Source organism: Portunus trituberculatus, chromosome 16, assembly GCF_017591435.1.
Source record: "Portunus trituberculatus isolate SZX2019 chromosome 16, ASM1759143v1, whole genome shotgun sequence".
Taxonomy (NCBI): Eukaryota; Metazoa; Arthropoda; class Malacostraca; order Decapoda; family Portunidae; genus Portunus; species Portunus trituberculatus.
This window is the reverse complement of record NC_059270.1, coordinates 15,805,403-15,818,985: the sequence shown is the minus strand read 5'-3', so window position 1 is coordinate 15,818,985 and position 13,583 is coordinate 15,805,403. Positions and strand designations below refer to the sequence as shown.

The 13,583-nt window shown below is 38.2% G+C and overlaps 1 protein-coding gene across 1 annotated transcript in view; it reads right to left on the bottom strand.

Moving 5' to 3' along the window:
- Window positions 1–13,452, bottom strand: part of LOC123504493 — a 34,942-nt gene extending 21,490 nt beyond the window's left edge. The window contains exon 1 of the mRNA XM_045255048.1: window positions 12,763–13,452. Coding sequence (XP_045110983.1) covers window positions 12,763–13,409 — 647 coding nt within the window. The 5' untranslated portion in view covers window positions 13,410–13,452. The remainder of the gene's footprint in view (window positions 1–12,762) is intronic.
- Between the last annotated feature and the right edge of the window lie 131 nt (window positions 13,453–13,583).

Here is a 13,583-nt window from a genome sequence, read left to right as displayed (position 1 = left end):
GTAAGGATGGTAAGAAAAGAACCTCAGTCTCCCTCTCATAACCAGCGCTTCGGTAGAGTAACAACCAAAACATTAGTGGACTGTTACGAAGCGACCCTAGTGGAAGTAAAAGTAAGTGAGGAACCTAATACCGTAATAATGATTGAGGTTAAACATGCCTGTGTTCAAGATGGATTGCCAACTATAATGCGAGTGACTGAAACACGCACTGTTTTCATTCCCGTCATTAATAACACCAAAGTTAGGTTAGTGTTACGACTGTGTTAAACCAAGGTTTTGAAGCTTTAGGTTGAGAAAAAGAGCGAGAAATGTACGCCACCATGCCAGACACTATCACCTCCGTTATGCATTCAGCACACAGAGATGTGTCTCCGACATGGAAACAGTAATCATTCTAGAGAAAATTAGCATAATACCTCCTCAGGTCTCCCCCAACTGGTAGAGGCAAAACGCCAGAGGCCCCTCCGCTTTCGCAGATCCTGATGAGGGATTGAAGAATTAGAATAAGATACAGAAATAAGATTGTGATTGTGTGAACGGAGAAGATAGGGTAGCAGCATAAGCAGAAGGATTAGAGGTAAGAAAGAGGTCAAGAATGTTAGGTATACCTCCAATTCGGTAAAGAATACGAGTAGAGTGTTCCACCAGTTGCTCTAAGTCACGGAGGATAGCAAAGTTGAAAGCTAATTCATCAGGATGGTCAGTGAAGGGAGAGGAAAGCCAAAACTGGTGGTGAACATTGAAATCTTCAAGGATAGAGATCAGTCTGTGAAAGGATACAGGTGATTGGAGGCATACTGAGGGCTGTGGCATGATATTTCTCCATGGGTGGTACACGATCTTGCAGAGGAGTACGATCTGTGTCCCTACTCCATTTCTCTTCACGGCTCGTATATGCGTATCTTGCTGTCATGCCATCTCTATCACTATGTTAGCTTGGAATCTTGTGTCTTTGATGTCATTTCAGTTTTCACATACAGGCTGGTGTGCCTTCTTGACTACCATTACTTGATTTCCCTCATCAACCGAGATGGTTTTACCTGGAAATGGTGTGTGCTAGTAACTATTTGAAACCTCAAGAGAGGCTTGAAATTCCGGATGGAGACCAACTGAAAAATCCTTCTACGATATATATGTACGGAAAAGGTTGACGTGTAAAGAGGTACAGTACCAGATATCCCCATTTCCCCTTGATGATATTACCATGTACTTTTCCACACCTTTCTTCCTAAAAGTTCGATCTTTCAGGAAGTAAACAACTCAAGCAAGGAAGGCACATAATACCAGCCTTCTGATCTTATGAATTTTCTGACTGTGACAGAGCAAAGTTAGTATTATGCATTGCCTCAAAAGATCAGTTCCTCCATCTATTAACTTGACATAACCTTCCAGATTATGTCCCCTCTTCTTGAATGCCATTCAACTGTCCACCACTTATACAGTAAGAATCTTCAAGGAGTTTATAATAACGAGGAGAATGAGAGTAAGGGATAATGACCAATATTCTTGTTGAGTTCAAGCTGCAAGAAAAGATTTGAGCAGTTAAAGCCTTTGGCTTATGAATTGTGGCTGAGGATCCTGTAGCGGTAGATACCGAAGAGAGTCATGGCTGTCACGCAAAATACAGAATGACTGCCATGGTCAGAGGTGAGATTGAGAGGCACGCCAAACCTGAAGACTCACGTGGTGATGAAGGCCGGTGCGATGTAGTTGATGGTGATTTCCAATGAGACTACAGTTGAATCTCTCTGAGACTGGTATGAAAGTAGGAACAGGAAGGTTGGCATAGCGTCTCACCTTAAAGATTTAGCAGGTGATATAGGTGTGTGTCCACTGTATGATGTCACTGTTTATTCCTTCCCATATTAAAAGGTAATTCATTATCTGCTGGGAAGCGCAAATTCAATGGAAAGGAAGATCATGCACCTATCGAAAGGTGTGATTATGGCAGCTGGATGGTGGAAGATCTCGACGAGGTCGATTCTGGAGTAGATGGTGGAATCAAAAGTCGTATGGGATACCAAACTTCAATTGTGTGGGAACTAAAAACATGATAATTTCACTTCTTAAGGAAGATGCAGAACATTGATTACCAATTGCCTTGACTTATCAGATACAGTGGAGATTCAATATTCGAACTTAATTTATTCCAAATGGCTGTTCGTGTATTACAAAAGTTCGACTATTGATACCTATAAATCAGGTAATTCGTTCTAGTCTTAGCAAAACCTTAAGTTTATAAAAAATTTTACAGTTTTGATTTGTACAGACCGTAAGTGAAGGCTGGTAATGGATAATTTAGAAGAGGAGGGTAAAAGGGTGGGTAGGAGGGAGATCGCCGGTGGATGAGTCACCATCGATGAAAATGTCTTTGTAAAGTTTCTCCTGGTATGATTCCTGTGAATCTACTAATGTAGTGCTGTGGCTCACTAACACTTACACTCTCACCAGATTCCTTATTTTCATCACTAATAAGCCTCTTTGGTGCCATCGTAAGTTTATAAATGAAAAACTACCGACATAACGCAGAAGAATGTTGTTTTTTCTCAAGACTGCGGCAGGACTAGGGATGCGCACCGGCATCGGTATACCGTATTACTAGTAATACGGTATCAGAGCGGTACAGTGGCAGCTGTGAGAAGGGCGAGGACAGAGCTTTGTATAAGACCAAATGTGCAGCCGTTTGATTACCAGATATTTTCACCACTAATAAGTCTTTGGTGTTAATGTAAGTTTATAAATGAAAAAAACTACAGATAGAATGCAAGAGAATGTTATTCTCATGACCGTGGCAGCACAAGTCACAACTGGTGGAGGGGGAAGGGTGACACCAGGAGGCCTTTGTTTACAACCATGGATGTGGACGTTCGACTATAAGGTATTTTTTCGAGGATTAAATCAAACTTTTGCGTTCGGATACTGAAAACTTCGAGTACAGGCAACCCCCGTTTAACGAAGGTTCACACCACGAAATTTCGCTATGACGAAGGTTTCATTTTAATACCATCTGCTCGTTTAACGAACATCAAACTCGCTTTAACGAAGTTTTATCCAGGTAATTTTTTTCCAAATTTGAAAGCCCCACTGTATCATGCAAGCTGATGGGCTTTTGAATGCATCAGGAGCTGCTGGTAGTAAGGCCTGCCTCAGGAGAAATCCTGAGACACCTATAGAATAAAGATCAAGATCAAGCCTCTCGTGGACAACACAGGCTCTGCCGATACAAAGGTCTGACTCAGAAGAAATTCTGCGTCATCTGTAGCATCAAGATCAAGATCAAGATCACACGCACCACTCACTGCCCAGTCAAAACATAACAGCGTCACCAGCAGCTCATCTTCCTTAGTTCAACTTACCACCAAAACACCCTGCAATGTGGCCTAACGTTCCTAAGAAGACCAGGAAGTGTCTTACTCTCGAAGTGAAGCTGGGTATTATTCACAGACAAGAGAGAGGCCAGAAAACTAATAACATTGCTTCCCACCATGGCTTGACTCCATCTACTGTCTACTATTTTCAAGTCAAGATACTCTATTAAGAAGGCTAGTGAGACCTCATCTTCCTTGCAATCTAAAAGAACCACCAGAACTTTTGACTCTACAATGGATAAAATGGAAAGCCTTGTGGAAATGTGGTACATAAGTTTTGTATGCAGTACCATGATGCGCACTTTGTTTACATTCCACTGGTTGCCGGTTAGTGTATTTCCCGTTTCACTCTCCCTCCCTTCATAAAGTTAAGATCATCAACATTACAAAGTTACGTACATACATACATTAGCGTACATTATAATGAATTAAATTAAACTACCTAAATGTTTAACTTCATAATTTTTACTTTCATTAAACCTTTTACTGTACTATGATACACTCTCACTTTGCTTACTCTCAAAGGAAGTTCAAATCAGGGGTTATACTTGTTATAATCGGTTCGCTTAACGAAGTTTCGTTTAACAAAGTGTTTTTTTAGGAACATAACCCCTTCGTTAAACGGGGGTTGCCTGTATTTAGACGTTCGAATATCGAGTCTCCACTATATTCGAGTTCAACATTGTTATTCTTGAAGTATTCAGAAGCTAAAAATCGAACATTGGCATGTACTGGTGGTCCACTTGTCTCGATGTGGTAAGTCAAGTGGTGATTTGCATACATACTGGGAGAATACAGTTGCATAACATTCGGAAGGTCTTGGGGACTTGTGGTCCTGGTGAATGTGAATGAGTCTTGAACAAGATGGACTAGATACAGTCTAGTGAGGCGATCCACCAACTTCTAACCTTTGAAGTCAATTATGTTAGCATCAAGGACGCTTGAGACTCTGCTTCAATGTAAAACATCCACTTGAAAGAATATCGTAGACAGATCCAGATACATTCACTGTCGCGAATATACTGGTGTATTAGTACCAACTACGGCGTAAAATTGCAATACAAAAGGTAGGCAGTGACTGCAAGTTGGCTGGCACAGAAAGGACGCTATAGTCTGACCATTTTACCAAGAAGGTTTGGCGTTGGCTTTTTCGGGGATTTCCCGGCCTGCGGCGTTGCCACACTTGTACTAATACGCACCTGAAGTCAGGTACTCAATACTTCGAAATTGAATGTTGTCGTAGTATATATATATATATATATATATATATATATATATATATATATATATATATATATATATATATATATATATATATTATGATGCCAAAAAAAAAGGTATTTTGTTTATTTTCAAATATATTTGCATTGTTTTTGCAAACACCACAATACTTCAACGTTTCCTCCGAGTGTTGTCACATCCCCTTGGGTGACAGAGTGAGGTCACAGGTCAAAGTAACCATGTTAATCCATTGGTCACTTCCTTTCCCGCTACCAGCCAGGATGGAAGCTACCTCTCCCACTCTCTCTAGTGTTCTCCAAAGCCGAGAAAAAGAGATTATTTATTCAGTAAATAAGAACGTATTTCTTGCAAGAAAAGGGTAATAAGAAGCCATTATTTGACCCTTCAAGATCTGTTGGCTGAACAGCGAAAGCTACCAATGTGAATGAGGTAACAAGATTTTGTTCAACCTATAATCAAACTTACATGACACAGAGATCACCAGCACATCCTGTATTTTCCTCGCCAACAAAGAAGTACCGCGCAAGCGTAACTAACATCGGTGTATCACGTTGTGATAATGGGACCGATCGCGATCTGCTATGTAGGTGCCTTCAACCGCCAGATGGGTTAATTATTTCACAGCAAGTTGGTCAACTGGAATGTACTTTTCTGCACATCTTGTAAATATTAAATGGTTTAATAAAAGTTATAATCTTTCTAAGAATGTACTCGTGGCATATAAGCTAAAAAAGGGGAAATGTTTATATATATATGTCGAGCGCTCTTCTTTATCATCTCCATTTCTGGGACAAAAAATAGAAAAGATCATTAATAAGTCAAGCGTAGTTTTAATGCCTTTTTCTTTCCATAAAAATTAATATAAATTATATTCATAAAGAAAATCACAACAATTAATAGTCTTAAGAAATTAACAGTATAGAGGATATTGTCTAACATGTACCAAGATTGTTCTATCGAAACGTAAACAAATCTAGCGTGTTAAGAGCCATCGCCACACTCACTGCACAACGACTTCACTATGGATAATACTATGGATATTAGTGAGGATGAACTTAGAAAATGGACAGTACCAACTCTGAGAAACTTTCTGAGATCAAAAGGCATACCAGGTTCGCTTGTTGTGATTCAGTTAGGAAAATTCGGTTTCGGTAATGTTGGCCAGGTTATTTCGGCACAGACTCCGAAAATTGTTTTTTTTTTATAAATGCTACTCAGTGATATTTGCTCTACGCTTTTTGAGTGGAGCATTATCCTATGCAGAAACTCTGACAATTTTGTGATAAGGTATATATGTACTATTAGACTTACAAAAAATATTTTGATGGGACACTGGTACATCCATACTTTGCACCATTAGGAACATATATTTGCATATTTTTGTCATTTTCAATCAGACACATAGATAAATAACCAAACGTTTATATTATGAGGTATGTAGGCATGAATATCTGTATATATTTTTTTTTAATAGGGCTTCCACAAGAGCGACAGTTCGGCGCGATAAGCAGGACCAACTTGTGAATTAAACCAACTGGCGAACAATGAAAACTACACAGATAGCGATTGGTGCCATGGTACTTCTGTAATTCCGGGATTTGTATTGTGTATGTTGGGGGTTTACGATCGTGTGTGGGGAAGCTTGTCACGTCGGCATTTCATGCTTGTTATAGCCCCGTTCTCGGGTGCGGGGAAGGTTTCCACGTCACCTGCTGGGGTGTGCTGCTCAGTTCACGAGCAGCCGCCCCAAGGTTCAGGTACGTGGGACCTTGCCTAAACCTCTTGCAGTGTTTATAAGTAATGAGACACGGTGTTGTGTATATAGGGGTATTTATTCGATTTAACATATTGTAAAGAATTATGGTGTGTCAGGTGACGGGGAATTCACTCGGTGTGGCGTACTTCACCCCAGACGGGCCGGGCGGCTGAGCCAGCTGGTGGTCTGCATGGTTGTTCATGCTAAATATTATGGGTAGACATTCACGAGAGGAGCCAGTGTTGTGAGTATTTGTTCATGCAGTGTTTGGTTCGTAATGTTATGTGAATTGTTTGGTGTTGTACCGGTTATGATTGTCATTTCCCTATTTTTTTTAGTGTTGGTTGATGTTCACTATGGTGCCTATGGATCTATTTTCGGATTGGGATGTGAATTGTGACCAATGTTAATCGCAGACATTCTTTAGTGTTCGTGGGTATGTTTATTTAAGTGTTGCTTACAGATCGAAGTCTGATTTAGAAATACAAGGGCTACGGTACTCTAGTGTTTACTCTATCCATATGACAATCGGTGGTGTAGAAAATAAGTCATTAATAAAGATTAAAGAATAATTATATATGGGGAGAGGCAGACAGACAAACAGAAAGATGAGGGGATGGGGCAGCTTGACTGACTGACAGGCAGATTCTTTTATCAAATTTTAATCATTCATAAGCAAGTATTGATCTCTGATAGAAATATATTTGCATGACATTAAATTCTATATGGAGAGAGAGAGAGAGAGAGAGAGAGAGAGAGAGAGAGAGAGAGAGAGAGAGAGAGAGAGAAGTGCTGTGTGGGGAGCAAGGTTCCCAGTGACATGTAGGGTCTAATCCGATCATTTGCCCAGTACAAGGTTTGGCAGCGCTGCAGGCCGGAAAATCCCCGAAAAAGCCAACGCCTAAACGCTTTTGATAAAATGGTCAGACTATAACGTCTGTGCCGGTGTCGACCGGGAAATTATTCCGGAGTACTCTAGTGTTTACTCTATCCATATGACAATCGGTGGTGTAGAAAATAAGTCATTAATAAAGATTAAAGAATAATTATATATGGGGAGAGGCAGACAGACAAACAGAAAGATGAGGGGATGGGGCAGCTTGACTGACTGACAGGCAGATTCTTTTATCAAATTTTAATCATTCATAAGCAAGTATTGATCTCTGATAGAAATATATTTGCATGACATTAAATTCTATATGGAGAGAGAGAGAGAGAGAGAGAGAGAGAGAGAGAGAGAGAGAGAGAGAGAGAGAGAGAAGTGCTGTGTGGGGAGCAAGGTTCCCAGTGACATGTAGGGTCTAATCCGATCATTTGCCCAGTACAAGGTTTGGCAGCGCTGCAGGCCGGAAAATCCCCGAAAAAGCCAACGCCTAAACGCTTTTGATAAAATGGTCAGACTATAACGTCTGTGCCGGTGTCGACCGGGAAATTATTCCGGAGCAGGTAGTCATAGATGCCAGTGTGGTGTTTTCACAAAAATTAACTGTTGTAGCCTTTTCTTCATACAAAATCACGTGTACCTCATTACCCTGATTTAAAATTGAAAATCTGCTATAACGACTCCCACATAAAGTTTTTATTAACTTTTGCAACTTTCGCTGTCTGAGATATAATTTTTAATACGTTAAACACCAACTTTCCTATATATATACTAAACCTGATCTTTTCTTCACTGAAAAATAGATGTCTGAGGCTCCTTTTCTGTTCCTTCGTTTTATGTAAGAGAGGAAACCGCTAAAAGACAAAATAAATAGATAGATAAATAAATAAATAATAAAAAACAAATAAAAAAAATGCTGACTGAGGTACCGGTCTCCAAACAAGTTCAAAAGAATTCTAATATAAAGAAGACACTGAGGTTGTTGTAGGAAGCGTCACATACCTTTTTTCCTTTTCAGTTTCAGATTTTGAGTGATGAATGTATGTGTAGCTAAGTGCATGCAATTTTGTGTGAAAGAAGGAAGTTGTTTTTAGAGTTTCACTTTCCCTTCACTAATCACCCTGGTAAACTAGCCTTTAAAGGTTATATAACAAAAGTGATTGTGACTGCCATGGAGGATGGCATTCAATATTCTTTCTCTCAACGGTGGTGGATTGGGCATAAAGAATAAATAATATACCTACTACTACCAACTTCTGCCACACCTTTAAGAACACCAGTGGTTGTTCCACAACGTTCGGTCTCTTATTTGTGCAATTCGTAGCATTATAGTTTTACATTCATGATTGTCGTGGTGAGTGACCACGTGATCCTTCTAGAGTTTATCGTCTTTATCTGGTTGTTTTTAGTCTACACTCGTGGTATTCTTATCACTCTACCTATTATCGTCAAAATTGTGATGACATTCAATGATAAACCGGCTACTTGCTGTAGTGCTTTATCGACTTATTATCGTGTATATCATATTATTATCATCGAAGACTCGATTTACAACTGTGATTGACCAGGGTATATCAGCTTTAAAGACCGTATCCACATAGCATGATGTGAGGCGACTGCGCCAAGAATTAGCATGACTTGAAAAAAAAATGAATAAAATAAATGAATAAATAAATAAATAAATAATATATATATATATATATATATATATATATTTTTACACTATGTTACACGATAATATATATATATATATATATATATATATATATATATATATATATATATATATATATATATATATATATAATTATCGTGTAACATAGTGTAAAAAATTCTGGAGTCGCAAAACATCAAGTGACAGTATGTGGCTTATAGTGGTAGTTGTGCATTTTTCCAGATTCACCCTGACAAGATTGTGAACCCCTTATTTTTTTGCGATTCATTGTTGAAGAAAACAAACCTATTATATCGTTATCGGTATACGTTCGCATTTGTTGCATGGCCGTTGTATTAGTGGCTGCTCCAAAAATGTACAACAATCTAGATCAAGGGTTTTCAACGTTTGCGAAACACCAGGAGATAACAAGAAGATTTTCACGGGTATTTAGATGTCTTATCTAATAATAGTGTTCAATGTTAGATTACTGGATGGGGTGCGGTGTTACATTGATGAGCTTATAATTCACAGGTAGACACCTACCAAAACGATAATTTACTCGCAGGGAGATCTAATACCACTAGTTCATGGGGTGTTGCGAACCTTCCATTAAAGCTAGTTGTGATCTCACTGAACGTTTTCCTTTGTCTCACAGCTCAAGGGGGCAGTCACAGCTTCCCCTCCAAAGACAACTCTCCTTTTTTCACACAAGATTACATGCACTTACCCCACACACACACACACACACACACACACACACACACACACACACACACACACACACACAAAATGTCTTGACACCTCCCTCAACTTTTCTCCATCAACTTGTGCAACATTCGCGGTCTTAGATCTAATTTTCAATCTGTGGAACACCACCTCTCCTCTACTAAACCTCATCTTCTTTTTCCTCACCAAAACACACCTGTCTGAGGCAACTGACAGTAGGCCCTTCTTTGTTCCTTCCTACTTTCTCTATCCTCATTTTCGTTCCAAAGCTGAATGTTGCGTCTACGTACGTAAAGATCTAACTTGCTCTCGTACCCATGCTCTTGAATGTTCTGAGTTTTCCACCATTTGGCTTCGATGCAATAGTTACTCTAACTTTAACTGTGCTGTCTATCTCTTCCCTAACTACTCTGACTATTGTAAATTCTTTAACTTCCAAAATGGAGCACATTCTGTCCCTCTACCCTTTCGTGGAGATTTCCATCCTTGGAGAATTCAATGATCACCACCAGCTTTGGCTTTCCTCTCTCTTCACTGACCACCTTGGTGAACTAGCCTTCAACTGAATGTAGACAAACGAGTAAGGAATGCGAGTAAGTTGCAACATTCTATTCGTATCTCTGACTTTCTTGGAGATACGCACAGTATTCTTGATCTCTTCCTTACCTCTAATCCCTCAGCTTATGCTGTTACCCAGTCTTCTCCATTGAGCTCCTCTGGCATCTGGCTAAAAGCATCTCCAATAACTGTACTTCTTCATCTTCCTCTCCTTTATTTCATCCTGATGGCACCACTACCATCTCGTCTGTCTCTCAAGCTGAACTCTTCTCTCAAACCTTTACTAACAATTCCATCTTGGATGATTGTGGGCTTATCCAACCCTCTCCTCCTCCTTCTGACTATTTCATGCCTTCAATAAAAGTTCCTCGTAATGATGTTTTCCATGCCCTTTGGCTTATGGACTTGATGGGATCCCTCCTATTCTTTTCAAAATCTGTGCTTTCGTGCTAGCACCTTGTCTGTTGAAACTTTTTCAGCTATGTTTATCGACTTCTACCTTTCCTTCTTGCAGGAAGTTTGCCTACATTCAGTCTGTTCCTAAAAAGGGTGACCATTTTAATCCCTCAAACTACCACCCTATGGCTTTAATCTCTTAATTGTCTGAAGTTTTTTTTATCTATCCTGAATAGGAAGATTCTTAAACATTTGTCACTTCACAATCTTCTGTCTGATCACCAGTATTGCTTCCGTCAAGGTTGCTTTACTGGTGATCTTCTGGCTTTCATTACTGAATCTTGGTTGTGTTAGACATATCGAAAACTTTTGATAGAGTTTGGCACAAAGCTTTGATTTCAAAACTGCCTTCCTACAGTTTCTATCCTTCCCTCTGCAACTTTATCTCAAGTTTCCTTTCTGGCCATCCTATTGCAGTCGTAGTAGACGGCCACTGTTCTTCTCCCAAATCTATTAACAGTGGTGTTCCTCAGGGTTCTGTCCTATACGCACTCTCTTTCTACTATTCATTAATGACCTTCTTAACCAAACTTCTTGCCCTGTCCACTGCTACGCTGATGATACCACTCTACATCTTTCCACGTCCTTTCAGAGACGACCAACCCTTCAGGAAGTCAACAGATCATGCAGGGACTCCACAAAACGCCTGACCTCTGAGCTTTATAAGATTTCTGATTGCGGCAGAGAAAACTTAGCAGTTTTCAATGCCTCAAAAACTCAATTCCTCCTCCATCTATCAACTCGACACAACCTTCCAAACAAACGCATGCCTCCCTTCCTGCTGTGACCTCGCTGCACAAGGCTTTCTTTTTGCCCTTGGCAGATCTCCCTCTTGCGTAAAAAAAAAAAAAATGTTACGAACAGTTAGATTGAAAGAGTAAGACATGTAAGTTTACATGCTAGACAATATCAATGTTATGTGCTCAACATAGAGATAGTCTGTTTAACGTAAATATTACTTATTCCACAAACAATCCTATCAATATCTTAATTCCCCTAAATTAGCAGGTGTAAAATGCATGAGATCCCTCGTCTTTTCGGGATGATTCTGAGTAAGGAAGGATTAGAGCAATCGAAGGACTACGTGTAAAAAGAGAGGCATATGAGTTATGCATTGTCGCCGTTTGTCGAAAGGCAAAAACATCTAAGAAACAATTAGAGCTGATGCTACTAGAACTAGTTCAGAGATGGTAACCACATCGTCTGTCGCAGAACATAAAATGAAGGTCAGATTTGGAAAGAAATTTGCTCAGTGAATCTTCACTATTATGGAAAAATATAATGCTTTCTCAAACAGGAAGAGAATTGAAAAAATACACTAATATGTCTAAATATTAAATACTAAATACTAAACTGTCTGTTTTGAGTTGCCAGGCAAGATATTATCACTGATCCACTCTCATGCAAATCGGATGAAATAAGTTGAATGGCATACACACTAACACCGACTAAGTGTGTGTGTGTGTGTGTGTGTGTGTGTGTGTGTGTGTGTGTGTGTGTGTATATATATATATATATATATATATATATATATATATATATATATATATATATATATATATATATATATATATATATATATATATATATATATATATATATATATATATATATATATATATATATATATATATATATATATATATATATATGTGTGTGTGTGTGTATATATATATATATATATATATATATATATATATATATATATATATATATATATATATATATATATATATATATATATATACACACACACACACACACACACACACACACACACATTCATAAACACTATATATATATATATATATATATATATATATATATATATATATATATATATATATATATATACATATATATATATATATATATATATATATATATATATATGTGTGTGTGTATATATATATATATATATATATATATATATATATATATATATATATATATATATATATATATATATATATAATACATAATGTAACACAGAAATTAATCATGAATATTACTATCAGAACCAGGAACAGCATGCTATATAAAGTTACAGGCATATATGAATAAGGATGATTAGTTCCAATAACAGTGAAAGTAATAAACAAGCTTCACACCTTACCTCTGCTTTCTCTTTTGTATTTTCTTCTTCCCATTGTCGTTTCCACCATCCTTGTCCAGGTGATCGATCTGAGTGAAACCCGCCCAAGATGTGTGCTTTGGAGTAGTGCCAATTATTCCACCGACAACATAATAGTAGTAATTTGCCATTATAACTTCATACAAATGTTGATTTTCTTCAAAATCGTTCCCAGGAACAATTTCGATAGTAGGAGCAATTGGACAGAAGTTTGCGAATTTGCTCTCATCAAAATTGTTCCCGGCAGTAAATTCGATGGTGCTAGCAATTTGACATGACTCTGAAGCTGAGCCGGAGTCTTCAATTATACTACTCTTCGTTTGAAAACTATTCCGTGAAGTAAAGGGTAGGCAACTGTCCTGCCGGTTGTAAGCAGAATTTTGTCTATTGGAGAAAGAAGGAAAGAGATGGTCGGCTGAAGAATGCCCAAGGAACTTCTGGGAGGAATAGAAGTTATTTGTTCCTCTGCTGGTTAAGTCACAATCAAGAGCCATATCTTCTTCATGTGTCTCTGTTGGCTCGGGATTTATGAGGTCCATCTTATTTAGTCCTTGTGATCCATTAAAAAAATCTCTCTTTTTAGGCGCCGATGTCATGTTAACAGGTTTCATACATTTTGGCGGAGACATTTTAGCGCAGGCTCTGGCACGGCCGTGAAGGTGCAAAACTAACTTTTTGGCAATGACCGTTCGGCAATATATATATATATATATATATATATATATATATATATATATATATATATATATATATATATATATATATATGTGTGTGTGTGTGTGTGTGTATATATATATATATAT